This window comes from Anguilla rostrata, chromosome 8, assembly GCF_018555375.3.
Source record: "Anguilla rostrata isolate EN2019 chromosome 8, ASM1855537v3, whole genome shotgun sequence".
Lineage (NCBI taxonomy): Eukaryota > Metazoa > Chordata > Actinopteri > Anguilliformes > Anguillidae > Anguilla > Anguilla rostrata.
In genome coordinates, this window is record NC_057940.1 from 55,763,271 (window position 1) to 55,787,380 (window position 24,110).

General features: G+C 47.7%; 1 protein-coding gene across 1 annotated transcript; it reads left to right on the forward strand.

Moving 5' to 3' along the window:
• The first annotated feature begins 4,919 nt into the window (after positions 1-4,919).
• On the forward strand, positions 4,920-23,920 carry LOC135262178 (sorting nexin-13-like). Its single transcript, XM_064349081.1, has 26 exons — positions 4,920-5,084; positions 6,137-6,243; positions 6,867-6,969; positions 7,156-7,245; positions 8,502-8,623; positions 8,836-8,954; positions 9,097-9,201; positions 9,444-9,532; positions 9,910-9,993; positions 11,002-11,140; positions 11,833-11,921; positions 12,506-12,605; positions 12,890-13,074; positions 13,506-13,610; positions 14,837-14,969; positions 15,093-15,130; positions 15,520-15,589; positions 16,119-16,261; positions 16,976-17,083; positions 17,537-17,647; positions 18,168-18,329; positions 18,502-18,573; positions 19,112-19,257; positions 19,343-19,411; positions 19,906-20,018; positions 20,933-23,920. Exons 1-26 carry the CDS (start codon positions 4,992-4,994, stop codon positions 21,145-21,147), a joined length of 2,910 nt encoding a protein of 969 aa, XP_064205151.1. The 5' UTR covers positions 4,920-4,991; the 3' UTR covers positions 21,148-23,920.
• The last annotated feature ends 190 nt before the right edge of the window (positions 23,921-24,110 follow it).

Below are 24,110 nucleotides of genomic sequence, written 5' to 3' on the forward strand. Positions count from 1 at the left end.
CCTCTAACTCTCTTACTGTGAGAGAAAGAAACCCCTCTTACTCTCCTACTGTGAGAGAGAAACCCCTCTAACTCTCTTACTGTGAGAGAGAAACCCCTCTAACTCTCTTACTGTGAGAGAGAAACCCCTCTAACCCTCTTACTGTGAGAGAGAAACCCCTCTAAATCTCTTACTGTGAGAGAGAAACCCCTCTAACTCTCTTAATGAGAGAGAGAAACCCGTAATTGAGGGCATCTGGCTGTGAGGGAGTTGAGGGTAGAGCTGGAATGAGGGGGGTTGGGTAGGAGGGTTCGCGAGGTGTGGAGTGGAGTGCTCTCAAACCTGCCCCCCCCCCCCCCCGCCTTGCCCAGGGGTATAGGTGCTGGGGAGGGCCACTGCAGGGGGGGCCGCTGTGTGGAGTTGCCATGGAGGAAAGACTCACGGGGAGCAGGGTGAAAGTTACTGACAGAAACAATAATGATCATCGTATTTAGAGGTACCCCCTGCCCCCCCCCCCCCACGCACCCCCTTTCCTATGCCCCCATTTCCTGTGCTCCTTCTCACCAAGCAGCCTTCAGAAAGAGCACAGGAAACAGAGACTGCACCCCGGGGGGTGTGGGGTGGGGTGGGGGGGGGGGGGGTTCGGGTACGGAGTCTCTCTCATCCATCAGTCCTGCCCTCCTTAAAGGGCCGGCGCGCTGTTTCCACTTTCCCAGAGCGCTGTCGAGCCATCCAAACAGTTCGCTGAGATTTGACGAGTTTTCTAGATATCCGTCACAGCTGACCGTCATGCAACGGACCTCAGCAGACCCATATTTTTGTGGTGCTAAATGTGCTAAAAATGAACAGAAACACGTCTCTTTCCAGATATACTGCCATGGCTGCTGCTCACAAACATCCACTGAGCGTGATTTGCACACGGTTTCATCGACAACTAGAACAGAATAGAATGGAATTTCTTTATTGTCATTGTACTGGTGCATACAACGAAATTCAGGCGCACTGCATGAGCAGAACTGGATGACTTCACCATATACACCAAATCTCTTTGTTCAGTCATTAATTCGCAGAGTTTCTCTTATCACTGTTATGCAGATGACACACAACTCTTCGTCTCTTTCCCTCCCTCTGCCGTACAGGTTAATGGGAGAATATCTTCCTGCCTGGCTGACTTCTCAATATCTCACTGCAGCCAACAGGACAGACTCTGCCTAACTAGAGGACATGATTAAATCCTACAGGCCAGCTGGACCACTCCACTCTGCTGCAGCAGGGCCGACCTGTACCCCCTGGCCTCCGGGTTAAGGGTTCAGGCTCATCTCTACCACGGAGCTTCTCCACCCTAGCTCCCCAGTGGTGGAACGAACTCCCTGTTCCTCTACGAACCACTCAGTCATCGCCCATCTCTTCAAGCTATACCTGGACTGACTAACTATCACCACCCAATCTAGGATCATTTTTATCACTTACAGTAAATCCCTCTACTTTGTTCCTATAGCACTTTCATGTTACACATCTACCTCCTTTGCCACTTTCTTGTTACATGTACCTCCATCCAGCACTTATATTGTATTTTTATCTTGATGTTGTAGCTTGTCAGAGAGTAATGCTTACTGTGTGAACTGGGCTTACTGTGTTCATGGCTATGAATAACTGTTACAAAATGAGTATTGTACTTTATCGGACCTGTGTTTTGTGGTTGTTCCAATGACCTTTGTTATGCATTTTGGATAAAAGCATCTGCAAAATAAATGTAATGTTATGTATTTAGTTCAGAAGTCGGGCGCCCAACAAGACTTGCCAAGATAATGGATTTGAGTGATAATGATTGTGTAACGAATGCAGAGTAACTGTTTAGTGTAACCAATGCAGTGTAACTGTGCAGTGTAACAAATGCAGTGTAACTGTGCAGTGTAATCAAAGTAGTGTAACAGTTCTGGGTAGCAGTGCAGTGTACCTGTTTAGTGTAACCAATGCAGTGTAACTGTGCAGTGTAATCAAAGCAGTGTAACTGTGCAGTGTAATCAGAGCAGTGTAACAGTGCAGTGTAATCAAAGCAGTGTAACTGTGCAGTGTAATCAAAGTAGTGTAACAGTTCTGGGTAGCAGTGCAGTGTACATGTTTAGTGTAACCAATGCAGTGTAACTGTGCAGTGTAATCAAAGCAGTGTAACTGTGCAGTGTAATCAGAGCAGTGTAACAGTGCAGTGTAATCAAAGCAGTGTAACAGTGCAGTGTAATCAAAGCAGTGTAACTGCAGTGTAATCAAAGCAGTGTAATCAAAGCAGTGTAACAGTGCAGTGTAATCAAAGCAGTGTAACTGCAGTGTAATCAAAGCAGTGTAACAGTGCAGTGTAATCAAAGCAGTGTAACAGTGCAGTGTAATCAAAGCAGTGTAACTGCAGTGTAATCAAAGCAGTGTAACTGTGCAGTGTAATCAAAGCAGTGTAACCGTTCGGGGTAACAGTGCAGTGTAATTGTGCAGTGTAACAGTGCAGTGTAATTGTGCAGTGTAACCCTGCGCTATCCGTTTAAACTTTATCACCAGGGCTGCTGTGTGGATGGGCCTGCTGAGGGAGGAGAGCAAGAGGAACAGGGGCTGTGTGTGTGGCGGTGTATGTGCGTGTGTGTGCATGCGTGCATGCGTGCATGCGTGCGTGTGTGTGTGTGTGTGAAACCCAACTCCACAGCTCATTTTTAACCCAGGAGGCATAACTCCTCAGGGGTGCAAGGTCAGGCCCCCTGAGTCCCACATTAGCCCAGGGTACCCCTCTTTCAGCAGCCTGTAGGCCATTGGAGCACAGAGACACCCCCAAATTCTCTGGCTACAGGGACTCCCCGACCCCCTCTCCCTCTCTTTCTGTCTCTCCCTCTCTCTGTTTCCCCCTCCCCGTCTCTCTCTCTGTTTCTCCATCTCTGTCTCTTCCTCTCTTTCTGTCTCTCCCTCTCTCTGTTTCACCCTCCCCGTCTCTCTCTCTGTTTCTCCATCTCTGTCTCTCCCGCTCTCTGTTTCCCCCTCCCTTCTCTCTCCTCCTCTGTTCTTCTCCCTCTTCGTTCCCCTCTCTCTCCTCTTTCTCCTCCCTCCCTGTCTCTCCTTTCCCTCTCTCTCCTCTCCCTCTCCTCTCTCCCCTCTCTCTCCCTCCCCTCCCTCCCTCTCTCTCTGTGGAGTATGATCGTCTTATCTCTGTGGAAGGATGATAGTTTAGTGCTTGAGTGAGGTTTAGCTGCTGTGGCATGTGACACAGTGAGTGATGTAATGGGTTAGGGGTTCGGTTTATACAGTAAGGGGAGGTGAGCGTGTGCCACCCAGGGAGAGGGCCTGTCTCTCCAACCCTAAACCCTAAACCTTAGCCTTCACCCTAACTCTATCATAACCCTAAACCCTAAACCCTAAACCTTAGCCTTCACCCTAACTCTACCATAACCCTAAACCCTAAACCTTAGCCTGTCTCTCCAACCCTAAACCCTAAACCCTAAACCTTAGCCTTCACCCTAACTCTATCAAACCTAACAAACCTAAACCACTTACTTACCTAACCCATAACCAAACCCTAAACCTAGCCTGTCTCTCACTAAACAACCTAAACCCTAATACCAACTAAACCTAACCTTAGCTTCACTCCCAAATACCTAGCTGTCCCAACCTAAACCCAACCTTAGCACCTCCAACCTAACCTAACTTAGCCTTCACCTACTCTACATCTAACCTAACTGCCTGTCTCTCACTAAACCAACTAGCCAATCTACTGCACCCATAACAAACATAAAGCCATCTGATCATACTCATTAACAAAGGGCTAGTGTTTCTGCTGTAGAAACAGCAGATTTAACGGTAATAAATGACACATCCCCAAATATATGGTGGTGATGTTACCCCCTCTTTTGCAGTACCTCCTATTTCCTACACTGAGGGGCCTCTCTCTCTCTCTCTCTCTCTCTCTCTCTCTCTCTCTCACACTTTATCCACTGGTATGCAAGAACTGTGGCAAATCCCTGGATGAACTGTAACTGATGAGGAAACAGCGTCCTCTGGTGGATACACACACAGTATCAAAACAGGTATTCAAGACTTGGAAGGAAATCCCCGTATTAATGTTTTAATGTTTGCGTATTTAATATCACTGATGTACAGTTTTGTTGTGAGAGCTGAGTTAATACTATTTGTGGTCTTGTTAAGGACGTTCGTGGTAACATGCATATTTCTTCATTATTATATTAATGTCAACTGGACACAATTATTAGCTCATTCCCCTTTTCACACAAGCATACTATGTGGCCTATCGGCACACATAAGACTGTCGTTATTTGTAAATGTGCAAATATAAATGTACAAATTAGCAGATTAAATTAATAATGGCGCTGACATAATAATAATACTGCTGATATATTGGTCTCAAACAGACGAACACCGTGCCGTCAATAGCGCAAATACTGCACGAACCAATCGCTCACCAGGCGTCGCGTGTATTATTACCACGCGTTCATGTATTGTCATGCACAGGTGCACAACAGGCAATGTGAACGAGCCGTGCGGGAAACGCCTTTGCGCAGTTCGCAGTCCGCACGCGCTCTTGAGCAGCTGCCTTCGCCGGGCTGGCTAAACGTGAACCACCCGAAAAGCCCACTAATTACATAAGAAAACCTTGTGCGTGGAAGTGTACACGTGAATAGCACAAGGATCAGTGAATTTAACATAAACCATCACCCCACCGCACACTGCGCAGGGAGTTTGGGACAAGGCAACTAGGTGTTTCCAGTAGTAGTAGTAGTTGTTGTGTTTCTTTCCCACCGGTTACTAAGCGTATTAGACACTGATTGGCTTACCGTGGTTTTAACCCAATGCGAGCCCAAGACGCTGACTTTTCTGAGATCTGATATTAAACCCGCCCATAACTAGGGGTGTGTTTGACGCTGTAACAATTATCTAACCAATCAGGAGAGTGTCGGGAGAGAGCTGTCCGAATGTAAACCTAGCAATATGGCGGCTCACGGGACGGAGCCCAGAGCCTGGGAATGTCTCAGGATAAAATAGTAGTTGTTCATCATAATGTGGCGAGGCTAGCGCGCGCAAAGCTTGCCCAAACTCTTTCTGAAATGGCAGCGGAGGTAAGATCAGTTTTGTACAAAGTGGAGTTGCGTGAGTTTGTACAGCGCCAGCGAGAAAACACAAAATGTTAGCTCAGCTGGCGAGCCGTGTAAACGGCGCACCTTGGCTAGGCACCCGAAGCCCGGCGCGCACGGGTTTCGCGGTGTCATAACAAGCCTTTTCTTAGACAGGCCCGGATTACTCGCTTAATGCCGTGGATTTATCCTGTCATCTTCGCAGTGAAGAAGCATGCATAGAATCGGTGTGACTGCGCGTGAATTATGGACAGACAAATATCAGAATTGCATTTGAACCAGGTGAGACACGGGCGGTAGCCGAGTGCCCCTCGGTGTTTTAAGGGGTGCGAAAAGGGGGCCAATTGGCTGCGTTGGGGAGCCCCATGAGAGGGGTGCAATCAGCTGGACATATTTAGGAAACTGGGCTAGCTACAAGTAGCTACAAGTAGCCCACTGTCTACTTTCTGCTGTATTTGCTATATTTGTTAGCTGACGTAAGACAAACAGCTGAGCCTTTCACATGGAGCCTGAACTTTTACTTTTAAGTGTATCTGCAGACTCGGTTAATGGAAAGCTAGCCATGGTCTGGATACGATATTCCCGTTGTCATATCCATGGCCTGCAAATTAACAAACGTTCGACTGCAAAGGTCCCTTAGCTACCAGCTCCCATCAAACACAATTTAAATCGGATGAGGTACCCATGTCCCGTTGTATATTGGTGGTGGCTCGCGGCTAGTTAATGCGGAGAAGGCGGCATGCCGTAACGCTGTTTGGGTAAGCGACACGTTTAAAGCGTTAAAAAAACATCAGCTCGAAGACGGTACCCATCTGGCCGGTTTAGGGAATCGCGATGTTCCACACAGCGCCTGTGCGGATGGCAGTTAACTGAGAGATCGCGGATTTGCTGGCGGGGCTGATTTTAGATCCAACGGAGTCTTTACGGTCTTTGTAAATGCGATTTGAGAACGACGAAAGGAATCGGGAATATCGCTTGTGTCCTGAGTTTGTGTGGATTGATGCACAGGAACGTGTGCGGCTGCGCTTGTGTTGCAGGGCGGACTGGCGCTGTGGGGGTCTTTTGGGGCGCTCCTGTTCCTCCTGACGTTCGGCCCCTTCGCTGTGTTTTACCTCCCCCTCTACCTCTGCTGCTTCATCACCGGGTATGAAGAACACACACTCTGTGCTCTCACACCCTACTCACGCACATACATACACATACACACACACTCACACATTATACACACACAACATGTACACACATACAGTGCACGCCATAATGTTTGGGACAAAAACATATTTTTTCTTGATTTGGCTCTGTACTCCACACTTTGGATTTGCACTCAAACAATTCACACGTGGTTAAAATGCACATTCTCAGATTTTATTTAAGGGTATTTTTACCACCACTCTTTCCACGCCCTTTATACACAGTCACCCCATTTCAAGAGACACCAAATTGCCCGTAGGTATGAGTGTGTGAGTGAATGGTGTGTACCCTGCGACAGATTGGCAGCCTGTAAAGGGTGCATTCCTGCCTCTTGCCCAGTGCATGCTGGGATAGGCTCCAGCACCTCCTTTCCCAGGGTAAGTGGGTTAGATAATGGATGGATGGACTTATGTACGTGTGTGTTTGACCTACAGTGGTTCTCACAGTGAATGCTACAGGTGTAAAAGTTACGCTCACCTGTGTTTTGCAGATGGCCAGACTCACCTGTGTTACACTCACCTGTGTTTTGCAGAGGGCCATACTCACCTGTGTTAGTCTCACCTGTGTGTTTTGCAGAGGGCTTGCTGTCACGCTTTTATTTGGGAAGACGAGCTCGGAGAAGCACCTGGAAAGGTGCCTGCAGTCCTTCCTGCCCTCTACACAGCCGGGAATACGCAAGGTCAACCTGAGTTTCATCAGCAAAGCATCTGTGAGGGAGCTCTGCCTGAGACATACGTCCTCTTACAAATGTGTGTGTGTGTGTGTGTGTGCATGTGGTGTGTATGTGTGTGCGGGCATGTGTGCGTGTGTGTGTTTGTATGCGTGCGTGCGTGCTTCTGTGTGCATGGTGTGTGTGTGTGTGTAGGTTGTGGAGGAGATGAAGGCGGAGTCCAGTACCATAAAGATTGACAGAAGACTGACGGGATCCAGTGTCATTGATGAGCCATTACAGCAGGTAGGGTCAAAGGTCAAATGTCATGCTGTTTTACTGAAATCTTTGACTTGGAGCTGCTGTTGTTGATTGGAGTGTATCTGTGTATGTTGGTATGTAAAAAGTGCATTTGTGTGTATATTAGAGTATGGTGTGTTTATGTTGTGTGTAGAGTAAGGTGTGTGTATGTGGTGTGTAGAGTAAGGTGTGTGTATGTGGTTTGTAGAGTAAGGTGTGTGTGTGTGGTGTGCAGAGTAAGGTGTGTGTATGTGGTGTGCAGAGTAAGGTGTGTGTATGTGGCGTGTAGAGTAAGGTGTGCGTATGTAGCGTGTAGAGTAAGGTGTGTGTGTGTGGTGTGTAGAGTAAGGTGTGTGTGTGGTGTGTAGAGTAAGGTGTGTATGTGGTGTGTAGAGTAAGGTATGTGTATGTGGTTTGTAGAGTAAGGTGTGTGTATGTGGTGTGTAGAGTAAGGTGTGTGTATGTGGTGTGTAGAGTAAGGTACGTGTATGTGGTTTGTAGAGTAAGGTATGTGTATGTGGTGTGTAGAGTAAGGTATGTGTAATTTGCGTGTAGAGTAAGGTGTGTGTATGTGGCGTGTAGAGTAAGGTGTGCGTATGTGGCATGTAGAGTAAGGTGTGTGTATGTGGCGTGAAGAGTAAGGTGTGTGTGTGTGGTGTGTCGAGTAAGGTGTGTGTATGTTGTGTGTAGAGCAAGGTGTGTGTATGTTGTGTGTAAATGAAGGCTGATGTGTGTACTGCCACTCTAGTCTGATAAGGTTTTTTTTTGTTGATGTTTTTGTTTTCCTCTCAAACTGCAGATGTTTCAGATTTTAGATCCTGCAAAATCAGAGTGGCCCTCAATGTGGTTCAGTTTGCTTCAGTCTGGTTCTGTGTGCTTCAATGTGGTTTAGTGTGCTTCAGTTTGCTTCAGTATGGTATGGTGTGTTTCAGTTTGTTTCAGTGTGGTTCGGTGTGGTTCAATGTGCTTCAGTGTGGTTCAGTTTGCTTCAGTGTGCTTCAGTGTGGTATGGTGTGGATCAGTGTGCTTCAGCGTGGTTAGGTATGTTTCAGTTTGCTTCAGTGTGGTTTGGTGTGGTTCAGTCCGGTTCACTGTGGTTTTGTACGGTTCAGTTTGGTTCACTGTGGTTTTGTACGGTTCAGTCCGGTTCACTGTGGTTTTGTACGGTTCAGTCCGGTTCACTGTGGTTTTGTACGGTTCAGTCCGGTTCACTGTGGTTTGATGTGGTTCAGTCCGGTTCACTGTGGTTCTCCCTCCTGCAGGTGATCCAGTTTGCTCTCCGGGATTATATCCAGTACTGGTACTACACTCTGGGCAACGATGAGAACTTCCTGCTGGAGATCCAGCAGACTGTGCAGACTGCCCTGGTCCAGCTTTCAGCACGGTGAGCCTCCCAGAGAGACTGAGCGTCAAAGTGAGAGAGAGTGTGAGAGAGTGAGAGAGAGTGAGAGAGTGAGGGTGAGTGCGAGTGCGAGAGAGAGTGAGAGAGCGAGAGACGTTGATAAACGCTCTGTGGTTCGCGCTCTGTGAAGTGTGGGGCCAGCAGGAGCAGTGGGAGCCTTAGTGTTGTGCCTGGATGTTTCTGGAACGCGGCAGGTCCAAAGAGGTGGACTGGCAGACGTACTTCACCACGCGGCTGGTGGACGACTTCGCCGCTCACCTGCGCGTGTTCCGCAAGGCCCAGGTGTGGCTCGGCGAGAAGGAGGACAGCCAACGTAAGAACAACACGGTTACAACGCAAAAACAACGTAACTTACATTATTACTGTAGAGGAGAACCCCAAACAACACTGCTGTACTCGGTGGGGGGGGTTGTTGTGTGGTTGCTCTGGCTGACCTCATGGTGGTGCTGTTACAGGTGAGGCCCCAGAGGACCTGCTGGATGCATTTTTTCAGGCGGAGGTGGAGATGGAGAGGAAGATCTGTAGAGATGTGGTGTGCACTGTTCGTAAAGAGGAGGAAGGTATGTGTGTGTGTGTGTGTGTGTGTGGTTGTGTGTGTGTGTGTGTGTGTTTGTGTGTGTGCGTGTGTGCATGTGTGTGTGTGCATGTGTGCGTGCGTGTGTGTGTGTGTGTGTGCGTGCGTACGTGTGTGTGTGTGTGTGTGTGTGTGTGCATGATTGTTTGTGCATGTAGCTAACCTGTATATGTAAGTGACGTGTAGTTAATGAGTGTGTGTGCTTAGCCTGTGTTATTTTATGTCCAGGCTTCCTCAGGGATCTGTGTGAGGTGCTGCTTTACCTGTTACTGCCCCCAGAGGACTTCCACAATAAGAGCATGAGATACTTCATCAGGGTGAGACCATCCCTCTGCATACACACATCTTTAATCAGGGAGAGACCACCCCTCTGCACACACAGAGATACTTCATCAGGGTGAGACCATCCCTTTGCACACACAGTTATACTTCATCAGGGAGAGACCATCCCGTTGTACACACAAAGACACTTCATCAGGGAGAGACCATCCCTCTGCACACGCAGTTATACTTCATCAGGGTGAGACCATCCCTTTGCACACACAGAGATACTTCATCAGGGTGAGACCATTCCTCTGCACACACACATCTTTAATCAGGGAGAGACCATCCCTCTGCACACACAGTTATACTTCATCAGGGTGAGACCACCCCTCTGCATGTGGGTGGGCTCTGATAATGTGTATTTCTACAGGAAGTACTTGCACGGGGAGTTCTGCTGCCTCTGGTCAGCCAACTGAGTGATCCAGACTATATCAATCAGCTAGTGATATGGATGGTGAGTGATCCAGACTATATCAATCAGTTAGTGATATGGATGGTAAGTGATCCAGACTATATCAATCAGTTAGTGATATGGATGGTGAGTGATCCAGAATATATCAATCAGTTTGTGATATGGATGGTGAGTGATCCAGACTATATCAATCAGTTAGTGATATGGATGGTGAGTGATCCAGACTATATCAATCAGTTAGTGATATGGATGATGAGTGATCCAGACTATATCAATCAGTTAGTGATATGGATGGTGAGTGATCCAGACTATATCAATCAGTTAGTGATATGGATGGTGAGTGATCCAGACTATATCAATCAGTTAATGATATGGATGGTGAGTGATCCAGACTATATCAATCAGCTAGTGATATGGATGGTGAGTGATCCAGACTAATCAATCAGTTAGTGATATGGATGGTGAGTGATCCAGACTATATCAATCAGTTTGTGATATGGATGGTGAGTGATCCAGACTATATCAATCAATTTGTGATATGGATGGTCAGTGATCCAGACTATATCAGTCAGTTAGTGATATGGATGGTGAGTGATCCAGACTATATCAATCAGTTTGTGATATGGATGGTGAGTGATCCAGACTATATCAATCAGTTTGTGATATGGATGGTCAGTGATCCAGACTATATCAGTCAGTTAGTGATATGGATGGTGAGTGATCCAGACTATATCAATCAGTTTGTGATATGGATGGTGAGTGATCCAGACTATATCAATCAGTTTGTGATATGGATGGTCAGTGATCCAGACTATATCAGTCAGTTTGTGATATGGATGGTCAGTGATCCAGACTATATCAATCAGTTTGTGATATGGATGGTGAGTGATCCAGACTATATCAGTCAGTTTGTGATATGGATGGTCAGTGATCCAGACTATATCAGTCAGTTTGTGACATGGATGGTGAGTAGTCATGTGAGGAGTGAAGGTTGTATGAGCGTTGTGTAAGGGTTGTGCCAGGGTTGTCTGAGCGTTCTCTTTGCTGCAGATCGGAGACTCCAGCTGTAATCACGAAGCCTTCATGTCCATCCTGAAGCTGACGGACTGGCCGGCCGAGCTGGAGGCTGTGAGAGACAAAGTGCTGGAGGAGCTGCAGTACCTGAGATCCCTGGATACAGCTGGAGACGGTGTGTACACTATACACTATACATACAATATACTGTACACTATACATTACACCATTACATTATACACAATACACACTTTATATGCTATACACTACACTATACAAATACTGTGCACGATACACTATTCACTACATACACTATACATTACACACACTATACACTCAACACACTCTATACACATACTATACACTATACATTACATTATACACTATACACACTATATACTATACATTGCACTATACACAATACACACACTATACACAATACACACACTATACACCATATACACTATACACTACACACAATACATACTATGCACTATACACACAGTACACTATACACAATACAGACACTATACACTATACATACTATAGACTACACACACTATGCACTATAAACAATATACATGACGCACTACACTATACACACTATGAACTATACACTACACTATGCACTATACACAATACACATACTATACACTATACACTACACTATACACAATACACACTTTATACGCTATACAGTACACTATATACACTATACGCTATACACTGTGCACTATGCACATACTATACACTACACACCCAATACACTATGCATTACACACATGCTATAGACTGTACAAAAACTATACAGCGTATAATGTGTGGGTTCAGCAACTGAGCAGAGATTTTTTTCTTAATTTTTTTCAGACATCAACATGATCAAGAACCAGATCAACAGCTTGCTGTTCGTTAAAAAGGTCTGCGAGGCTCGCATTCAGAGGCTCCATTCAGGAAAGGTAACTTATTGTATGATGTAATACTTGTGATGTCATCCTGACTGTGGTCCCCAGTGCTATGCTAGTGCTATGTGTAACAGTTTTGATTTGATTTGATTTGCAATGTTTGTGATGTAAAATTGTACGTTCATGTGTCTTACCTTACGTAAGGTTCTGTGTTCCTTGTGTAATATTGTAATCTCATGAAAAACACGTTTTCAACGTACAAAATTTCCAAGTTACTCATACACACAAAGCACTGTCTATAAGTCATTCTTTCAAACAGGCAAAATCTAGGCCTGCCATTAAAAGTATTGATATCAAAATGATATCAGTCGGAGGGGGGGATTGAACCCGGGTCTGTCAGACCTGTAAACAGTTCCAAAAGGCGAAGGCACTACCCAGTGCGCCACAAGCGAAGTAGTGTCAGAGAAGCAAAGTTGTACTGTTGTAAACGTATGCATGTTCATTTTGTGTTTGTATCCAATATTTTTATTGGTTAATGTACATAGAATGACCAATGGGGAGGCATATTTTTTGTGGGCTAGGAGCATTTGTGGCAGGAAAATGCAGCCTGTAACGCTGAGGGTGATGTGTTCACACAGGATGTGGACTCGCTCAAGCTTGCTGCTAACTTGGGGAAGCTGTGCGTCATTCCACTGGAGCACATTCTGGTGCACAACATCGCCCTGCACTTCTTCATGGGTAAATGTGTAATAACATAGTAATAACCTGCACTTCTTCATGGGTAAACTCGTAATAACAGTAATGACCTGCACTTCTTCATGGGTAAACGTGTAATAACATAGTAATAACCTGCACTTCTTCATGGGTAAACGTGTAATATCATAGTAATAACCTGCACTTCGTCATGGGTAAATGTGTAATAACATAGTAATAACCTTTAGTGGTGAATGCATATGTATGCTTATTAGTGCATGATCTCGGTATGTAATAACAGGGTAATAACGCGTGTCCCCCTCCCCCAGACTTCATGCAGCAGGTGGGGGGGCAGGCGGACCTGTTCTTCTGGCTGACAGTGGAGGGCTACCGTGTCACTGCGCAGCAGCAGCTGCAGGTGCTGCAGGTGGACGGCAGGAAGCGGAGCGGGCAAACCAGAGGGCTGCTCAGGGCCTCCGCGCAGGGCGTGTACGAGCAGTACCTCTCTGAGCAGGTGTGCTGTGCGCTCGGACGCACCTGTACCGTGGAGTTATGATCAAACACACCTGTACAGCAGGGTTCTAATCATACACACCTGTACAGCAGGGTTCTAATCATACACACCTGTACAGCAGGGTTATAATCATACACACCTGTATGGCAGGGTTATAATCATATACACCTGTACTGCAGGGTTCTAACCATACACATCTGTACAGCAGGGTTCTAATCATGTACACCTGTATGGCAAGGTTCACTCAGATATACCTGTAGGTGTGTGTAGCTGATCTCAGGTGTGTGTAGGTATGTGTAGCTGATTTCAGGTGTGTGTAGCTGATCTCAGGTGTGTGTAGCTGATCTCAGATGTGTGCAGGTATGTGTAGCTGATTTCAGGTGTGTGTAGCTGATCTCAGGTGTGTGTAGCTGATCTCAGGTGTGCTTCAGGCGTCTCTGCAGGTGCAGGTGCAGCAGGAGTCGGTGCAGAAGCTGGCGCAGAAGCTGCAGACGGAGGAAGTCACGCCCGAGATCTTCAATGACATTCAGAGGAAGGTGCGTCAAAGCACACGTGCCGTGTGTGTGTGTGTGTCTGATACGTGCATCTGTTTTTGTGTGTGTGTTGCAGGTGTATGAGCAGATGTTGACTCACTGTGTCCGTGCGTGTGTGTGTGTGTGTGTTGCAGGTGTACGTGCACATGCTCACTGTGTGCGCGCGTGCGTGTGTGTGTGTTGCAGGCGTACGTGCGCATGCTCACTGTGTGCGCGTGTGAGTGTGTGTGTTGCAGGTGTACGTGCGCATGCTCACTGTGTGCGCGTGTGAGTGTGTGTGTTGCAGGTGTACGTGCGCATGCTCACCGCGTGTGTGTGTGTGTGTGTGTGTTGCAGGTGTTAGAGCGCATGCTAACAGACGAGCGGTTCTACCCTGCGTTCAGGCAGAGCGCGCTGTACGTGCGCATGCTCACTGTGTGTGTGTGTGTGTGTGTGTGTGTGTGTTGCAGGTGTTCGAGCGCATGCTAACAGACGAGCGGTTCTACCCTGCGTTCAGGCAGAGCGCGCTGTACGTGCGCATGCTCACTGTGTGTGTGTGTGTGTGTGTGTGTGTGTGTTGCAGGTGTTCGAGCGCATGCTAACAGACGAGCGGTTCTACCCTGCGTTCAGGCAGAGCGCGCTGTACGTGCGCATGCTCACTGTGTGTGTGTGTGTGTGTGTGTGTGTGTTGCAGGTGTTCGAGCGCATGCTAACAGACGAGCGGTTCTACCCTGCGTTCAGGCAGAGCGCGCTGTACGTGCGCATGCTCACTGTGTGTGTGTGTGTGTGTGTGTGTGTGTGTTGCAGGTGTTCGAGCGCATGCTAACAGACGAGCGGTTCTACCCTGCGTTCAGGCAGAGCGCGCTGTACGTGCGCATGCTCACTGTGTGTGTGTGTGTGTGTGTGTGTGTGTGTTGCAGGTGTTCGAGCGCATGCTAACAGACGAGCGGTTCTACCCTGCGTTCAGGCAGAGCGCGCTGTACGTGCGCATGCTCACTGTGTGTGTGTGTGTGTGTGTGTGTGTGTGTTGCAGGTGTTCGAGCGCATGCTAACAGACGAGCGGTTCTACCCTGCGTTCAGGCAGAGCGCGCTGTACGTGCGCATGCTCACGTGTGTGTGTGTGTGTGTGTGTGTGTGTTGCAGGTGTTCGAGCGCATGCTAACAGACGAGCGGTTCTACCCTACGTTCAGGCAGAGCGCGCTGTACGTGCGCATGCTCACCGTGTGTGTGCGCGTGTGTGTGTGTTGCAGGTGTTCGAGCGCATGCTAACAGACGAGCGGTTCTACCCTGCGTTCAGGCAGAGCGCGCTGTACGTGCGCATGCTCGCCGAGCTGGACATGCTGAAGGAGCCGAGCTACCGTGGCTCTGACGACGGTGACGCAGGTGAGGAGCGGGGCGCTCACCTGTACCCCAAAACATCAGACACATCTCCACCCCTGAGCACCTCACACAACCTTCACTGTATTTAAATTTCCTGTGTTCTCTCTTTTTTTTTTTAAAATACAGAATCGTTCAATGGATCCCCAACAGGAAGTTTAAACCTGGTAGGTGCTTCAATAAGTCTCCGAGCCTGTAGAATATACGGAGCTGTCGGGCGCGTGTGCTCGTGTCCAGAACACTGCACGTGTCACTTCCTGTAATGAAGGTTTCATATAGCGTCTGCGAATAGCTCTCTGCTAACGTTGCAGCCAGTGACGAGGGCTATTTGGGCTGACTATAAATTGTTATTGACTGATGCACAAATGGGTGCAGTTTGGCTCTGTTTAATCCTGTAAATATGTGTGCGTGCGTGTGTGTGCGTGCGTGTGTGTGTGTGTGCATGTGTGCGTGTGCGTGTGCGTGTGCGTGCTGTGCGTGTCGTGCGTGCGTGCGTGCGTGCGTGCGTGCGTGTGCGTGTCGGCGCGTGCGTGCGTGTGCGTGTGTTTCTCTCCAGTGCTTAGATGACCTCTCTAATACCAGCTTTGATGAGTCCCTGCAGCTCTGTGCCTTCATATCAGACACCGGTAAGAATGTACAACACACACACACACTCACGCACACACACACGCATATATGTATGCACACACACACACTCAGGCACACACACACACATATGTATGCACACACACACTCATGCACACACACACACATATATGTATGCACACACACACACTCACGCGCACACACACACACACGCACGCACACACACATATGTATGCACACACACACACATACTGTGCTGTATTAGTGCACTTGCTGGCTGTCCTCTTCCTCATGGTACTGGGCTTCAGTCCTCCTCCTCCTCATCCTCATCAGTCCTTCATCTATCTGTACTTTTCCTTCTGGTCTCCCCTCTTTCCTCCTCCCTCTCTCTCTCCCTCCCTTCCCTCACTAATCACTGCATCACTGGCATCATGGCATCTTTCTTTTTCACTATCTCTCTGTTCCCCCTCCCCCCTCCATCTCTCTCCTTCCTGCCCCCCTCCCCCCTCTCCCTCCCCGCTCTCTCCTTTCTCTTTGTAGTAGATGCTCATTTTCTCCCCCTTGTGGCAGGTGTGTGTAATGACCACGGGAAGACATACGCTCTCTACGCCATCACTGTGTTCCGGACGAATCTGGACGGCAGCGAGGACTCCTGGAAGACCTACCGTCGCTATAGCGACTTCCACGACTTTCACATGCGCATCACGCAGCAGGTGAACAAAATGAGCTGTAACTCACTCCACTCTTAGTGTACACTGTGACTCACTCCACTCTTAGTGTACACTGTGACTCACTCCACTCTTAGTGTACACTGTGACTTACTCCACTCTTAGACTAAACTGTGACTCACTCCACTCTTAGTGTAAACTGTGACTTACTCCACTCTTAGTGTAAACTGTTGTACTTACTCCACTCTAGTGTAAACTGGACTCTTAGTAAACTGTGACTCACTTCACTCTTAGTAACGTGACCTCCAACTAGTGAACTGACTCACTCCACTTTTAGTGTAAACTGTGACTTACTCCACTCTTAGTGTAAACTGTGACCCACTCCACTCTTAGACTAAACTGTGACTCACTCCACTTTTAGTGTAAACTGTGACTCACTCCACTCTTAGTGTAAACTGTGACTCACTCCACTCTTAGTGTAAACTGTGACTCACTCCACTCTTAGTGTAAACTGTGACTCACTCCACTCTTAGTGTACACTGTGACGTACTTCACTCTTAGTGTAAACTGTGACCTACTCCACTCTTAGTGTAAACTGTGACTTACTCCACTCTTAGTGTACACTGTGACTTACTTCACTCTTAGTGTAAACTGTGACCTACTCCACTCTTAGTGTAAACTGTGACTTACTCCACTCTTAGTGTAAACTGTGACTTACTCCACTCTTAATGTAAACTGTGACCTATGTTATTTCACCAGTTTGAGAGCCTTGGTGCCATACTGAAGTTGCCTGGGAAGAAAACCTTTAACAACATGGACAGAGACTTTCTGGACAGGAGATGGAAGGACCTCAATACTTATCTACAGGTCAGGATACAGTGTGTGTGTGTGTGTGTGTGTGTGTGTACGTACACTGTATCTGTAACAGGTGTGTATGTGTGTGTGTCTGTAACATGTGTTTGTACCATATGTCTGTAACATGTGTGTTTGTATGTGTACACTGTATCTGTAACAGGTGTGTATGTGTGTGTGTTTGTACCATATGTCTGTAACGTGTGTGTGTATGTGTGTACACTGTATCTGTAACTGGTGTGTGTGTGTACACTGTATCTGTAACAGGTGTGTGTGTGTACATTGTATAGTGTATATTGTATAGTGTTGTAAATAGGTGTGTGTAATGTGTGTAGTGTATAGTGTTTAATTGTTGTGTGTAATGTGTGTTATGTATAGTGTTTAGTAGGTGTGTGTAGTGTAGTGTGTGTGTAATGTGTGTGTAGTGTATAGTGTGTTTAATCAGTGTGTGTAATGTGTGTGTTTCAGCTCCTGTTAAACCCAGAGATGGTGAAGTCGTGTCCGAGTCTGACTCCTTACATAAATGATTTCCTGGAGAACAAGGCTTACAGCAAAGGGAAAGGCGACTTTGCCCGCAAGGTGAGAATACCCTCTACTGACCTCCTACTGACCCCCTGTACTGACTACCCTACTGACCTCCTACTGACCTCCCTACTGACCCCCTCTACTGATGTCCTACTGACCCCCTCCTGACCCCTTATTAACCCTTACTGACCTCACCCCACTGACCTTTTACTGACCCCCTGCTGACCTTCTCCTGACCCCCCTTCTGACCTACTATTGACCCCCCCACTGACCCCTAATTAGCCTCCTACTGACCCACCACTGACCTCCTACAGACATCCTAATGACCTTTAAATTACCCCCTACTCACTCCTTACTGACCCCCTACTGATCCCCTACTAATCCCTCCTGACCTTCTACTGACCCCCTTCTGTTCCCCCTAGTGACCCCTCCTGACTCACTAGTGACCATCTACTGAACCCCTACTGACCCCCCCTCCCCATTGGTGCCACTGCTTAGGTAGCAATGAAGGAAGGAAGGAAGTTGAGGGAACCATGGAGATTTTCCCCTTTCTCTCTCCCTGTACCCCTCTCAGATGGATACCTTAGTGAACCCCCTGCGCACCTCTATGAGGAGTGTGTCCCATGTGATGAAGTCTTTACCGGACAGCCTGGCCGAGGGGGTGACCAAAATGTCCGACAACATGGGGCGTGTGTCAGGGAGGCTGGGCCAGGACATCAAGCATTCCATATTCAAGGTAAAGTACTCTAACCAGCTCGCACCAGCGCAAATCAGTTCAAACCAGCTCACACCAGCTCAAATCAGTTCAAACCAGCTAAATCCAGATCCAAAGACCAAGTGAATCCAGCTCAAACCAGCACAGACCAGCTTAATCCGGCTCAAACCAGCATCTCCTCTCTGTCACACAGGTGCCCCCTCTCATCCCAAAGACTGGCATCGACCCAGAGCACTGCCGCATGTCAGCACAGCTGGACGACAACGTGAGTACACACACACACACTATCACACACACATACACTATATGCGCACACACATACACAGAGACACACTTTACACACACACACACATACATACACACACACACACGCACACACTATACACACGCACACACACGCACACACATACATACACACTATACACACACGCACACACTATACACACGCACACACTATCGCACACACATACACACAACACTATACACCACACACAACACACACACAACACTATAGCGCACACACACACAGACACACACTATACACCACACACACACACACACACACACTATACACACACACAACACACACACTATACAACACATCACACACACACTACACACATCACACACACACTATACACGCACACACACACACACACTATACACACACACACAAACACTCACACACACACACACACACACACACACACACACACACACACACACATTTGAGCATTCCCACGAGCGCACTGTTTGTTGAGCGGCTGAACGTTGTGCGGGAAGCTGACCTTTGACCTCTGCAGGTGGACGAGAACATTCCCTTGCGTGTGCTGCTGCTGTTGATGGATGAGGTCTTTGATCTGAGGGAGAGGAACCAGTGGCTGAGGAGGAACATCAAGAACCTGCTGCAGCAGCTCATCCGAGCCGCGTATGGAGACACCATCAACAGGTACGCACACCTGTGCGCGCCCTGACACACACACACACACTCACACACACATACACACACAATCACATCCTTGGTTGTGTTGCAGGAAAATTGTGGATCATGTGGACTTCATGACTTCTCCAGAGCAGGTAGCAGACTATGTGAAGCACTTCAGGTAAAAACCCCCCTCTGTTCTGTCATTCACCCCTAACCCTCTCACCTGAGCGTGCTCCAAACTCTCACCTGTAGAGATAAACCCTCAGACCCCTAACCTTCTCACCTGAGCGTGCTCCAAACCTTCACCTGTAGAGATAAACCCTCAGACCCCTAACCCTCTCACCTGAACATGCTCCAAACCCTTACCTGTAGAGATAAACCCTCAGACCCCTAACCCTCTCACCTGAGCGTGCTCCTAACCCTCACCTGTAGGGATAAACCCTCAGACCCCTAACCCTCTCACCTGAGCGTGCTCCTAACCCTCACCTGTAGGGATAAACCCTCAGACCCCTAACCCTCTCACCTGAGCGTGCTCCAAACTCTCACCTGTAGGGATAAACCCTCAGACCCCTAACCCTCTCACCTGAGCGTGCTCCAAACCCTTACCTGTAGAGATAAACCCTCAGACCCCTAACCCTCTCACCTGAGCGTGCTCCAAACTCTCACCTGTAGGGATTCATTCTGGCCGAACGGGATCCTGGCAGAGACTCCGCCCCTCAGAGACAAAAACGTTCGAATGAGAACCAGAGTGGCGGCAAAGACTAAACTGCTGGGCGTGATGCCAGGTAAACACACCTGTGTGTGTGCGTGTGTGTGTGTGTGTGTGTGTGTGTGTGTGTGCGTGTGTCAGTAGCAGTACTCTCTCTCCTCTCTCTCTCTCTCTCTGTAGATCTGTGTGTGTATAGTGTGTAGTGTGTCTGTATAGTGTGTTTAGTGTATGTGTATTGTGTGTGTGTATAGTGTGTGTAGTGTGTATAGTGTGTATAGTATGTATAGTGTATATAGTGTGTGTAGTGCGTATAGTATATATAGTGTATATAGTGTGCACAGTGTGTGTATAGTGTGTGTATAGTATGTATAGTGTATATAGTGTGCATAGTATATATAGTGTATACAGTGTGCACAGTGTGTGTATAGTGTATATTGTGTTCACAGTGTGTGTATAGTGTATATAGTGTGCACAGTGTGTGTATAGTATATATAGTGTATATTGTGTTCACAGTGTGTGTATAGTGTATATAGTGTGCACAGTGTGTGTATAGTGTATATAGTGTGTATAGTGTTCACAGTGTGTGTATAGTGCACAGTGTATATAGTGTATATAGTGTGCACAGTGTGTGTATAGTGTACAGTGTGTGTATAGTGTATAGTGTACAGTGTGTGTATAGTGTATATAGTGTGCACAGTATGTGTATAGTGTACAGCGTGTGTATAGTATATATAGTGTATATTGTGTTCACAGTGTGTGTATAGTGTATATAGTGTGCACAGTGTGTGTATAGTGTGTGTATAGTATATATAGTGTATATTGTGTTCACAGTGTGTGTATAGTGTGTATAGTGTATAGTGTTCCATGTGTGTATAGTGTATATAGTGTATAGTGTGTACAGTGTGTGTATAGTGTATAGTGTACAGTGTGTATAGTGTATATAGTGTTCACAGTGTGTGTATAGTGTATAGTGTCTCTCTCTCTCTGCAGACGAGCTGAAGCACATGGTGGGGGCGGAGACGGCTCGGCGGGGCGTTCTGCGCGTGTTTGACGTGTTCCAGCACCAGCAGCTGAACCGCAGGCTGGTGTATGTGCTGCTGGAGGGGCTGCTGGAGTGCACCTTCCCCCAGTGCAGGCTGCCCGAGCTCCTCACCAAACTGCACTCCCGCTCCCCCAGGACTGCCGGCCATGCCCACAAGAGGTGACACTGCGGCGCCGCGCCCCCCCAAGCCCTGCCCATCCGGCCACACTCATAAGAGGTGACACTTCAGCACCGTGTCCCCCCAGGCCCCACCCACCCTGCCCTGCCCAGACACGCCCCCCAGGCCCCACCCACCCTGCCCTGCCTGGACACGCCCCCCCAGGCCCTGCCCACCATGTCCTCCTTGGACACGCCCCCCAGGCCCCGCCCATCCCTCCCTACCTGGACACGCCCCCCAGGCCCTGCCCACCCAGACACGCCCCCCAGGGCCCGCCCATCCCGCCTGCTCGGACACGCCTGTCCCAAAGCAACACTGATGCCGACCGCTGTCCGGACAGAGGGAGTAGGCGTAAGGGGGGCGTGGCTCTTCCTGTTTTCATTGGACTGTGGATTGCCATGGCAACCGGGAGCTGCACCTACTCTCTGAGTATCTCAGAAAAACTCTACATCACTCCTGAGGGAGGGAGAGATAGAGAGCTTCCCTTCAGTTCAGACTGATTATCAGTACAGACACAACAGACACACTTCCCTTCAGTACAGACTGTAATTACAGTACAGACACCACAGACAAGCTTCCCTTCAGTACAGACTGTAATTACAGTACAGACACCACAGACAAGCTTCCCTTCAGTACAGACTGTAATTACAGTACAGACACCACAGACAAGCTTCCCTTCAGTAAAGACTGTAATTACAGTACAGACACCACAGACACACTTCCCTTCAGTACAGACTGTAATTACAGTACAGACACCACAGACACACTTCCCTTCAGTACAGACTGTAATTACAGTACAGACACCACAGACACACTTCCCTTCAGTACAGACTATGATTACAATACAGACACCACAGACACACTTCCCTTCAGTACAGACTGTGATTACAGTACAGACACCACAGACACACTTCCCTTCAGTACAGACTGTAATTACAGTACAGACACCACAGACACGCTTCCCTTCAGTACAGACTGTAATTACAGTACAGACACCACAGACAAGCTTCCCTTCAGTAAAGACTGTAATTACAGTACAGACACCACAGACACACTTCCCTTCAGTACAGACTGTAATTACAGTACAGACACCACAGACACACTTCCCTTCAGTACAGACTGTAATTACAGTACAGACACCACAGACACACTTCCCTTCAGTACAGACTATGATTACAATACAGACACCATAGACACACTTCCCTTCAGTACAGACTGTGATTACAGTACAGACACCACAGACACACTTCCCTTCAGTACAGACTGTAATTACAGTACAGACACCACAGACACACTTCCCTTCAGTACAGACTGTGATTATAGTACAGACACCCACGACACACTTCCCTTCAGTACAGACGGTAATTACAGTATAGACACCACAGACACACTTCCCTTCAGTACAGACTGTAATTACAGTACAGACACCACAGACAAGCTTCCCTTCAGTATAGACTGTGGTTACAGTACAGACACCACAGACACACTACACTTCAGTACAGACTGTGGTTACAGGATGTTATCTCCTTTCAACGTTTTGTGCAATATGTGTTTCTCTTTTAACATGTTTGTGTGTTCACTACTTACATTCCATTGTTTTAATGCTGAGTTTATTTAAGGACTCGTTTTATACGTCGAGTTTCCGTCACTGAGCTGAGTGATAGGAAGACTAGCCGAGTGTGTGCGTGTGAAAGAAAGTAGATTTGAATTTTTTAACAGCATTTCTCTTCATTTTTTCCAAATTCGGTCTCATATCTGTAACACCTACTGGCTGCTTGAATGTGTGCAGAATAACCACTGCGAAGTCACTCTGCAGTCCCCCAGCTGAGCTGCGCAGTCACTCTGCAGTCCCCCAGCTGAGCTGCGCAGTCACTCTGCAGTCCCCCAGCTGAGCTGCGCAGTCGCTCTGCAGTCCCCCAGCTGAGCTGCGCAGTCACTCTGCAGTCCCCCAGCTGAGCTGCGCAGTCACTCTGCAGTCCCCCAGCTGAGCTGCGCAGTCGCTCTGCAGTCCCCCAGCTGAGCTGCGCAGTCGCTCTGCAGTACCCCAGCTGAGCTGCGCAGTCACTCTGCAGTACCCCAGCTGAGCTGCGCAGTCATTCTGCAGTTCCCCAGCTGAAGGGGGCATGCATTAGTGGGCATACCTGTCCCTTACACAGATCCCAGGTCAGTTTGTATTCTTATCAAAATTGGTTATTGTTGGTGAGTCATTAAGTGGCAGTATGTTGCTTTTGGATTTTGGTTTCTTTCAAATGCTTTTTAGGGAAAATGTTTTATAAAACAGAGCCCATATTCAGTGTCTCTGTGCAGCGCTGTCGCCCTCTTCTGTCCATATACTGACACTACAGTCTGCTTAATACTAAGTTAATACTTGCAATCTATTGGTCCAGACATATCACATGGGTCATCAGGCCAATCAGAAGACAGTGTGTGTGACATCAGCTCGGGAGGGGCAGGCCCATGGAGGAGGTCCTGTTGGCAGCCAATCAGATTGCAAGGAGAAAGCGCTCATGCAAGCAGTAGCCAGTGTTTTTGCAACCGACCGTTGATGAGGCGGGGTCCCTGTGCGTGTTGTAATCGCCCTGTAAATGCGAATCTATGATTTATGAACTCTGCCTCCAACGTACAGCCTGAGTAACTGCCTAAATGTCCTGTCAGTTATTTTGTTTAAGGAACAAGAGGTTTGATCTAAAGGCCTTCGTCTTTTTTTTTTTACTGACTAAGAAAGTGTCATTTCAGCTGCTTAAATCAGTAGAATGCCAATAAATCAACTCCTGTGGAATGGTCGTCTGTTGTTAATGCTCAGATATACAGTACAAAGAGGAGGTTTATTAATCCTTCAGAATGATCTGTATTGTAGAACTACTAGCTTAGGTCTTCAGTGAGTGGCAAGCTGATTAAAGGAATATTAACTTAATGAGACTTATTTATATTATTAACAACATTACCCAACGTTAAATGTCAGCTTCACT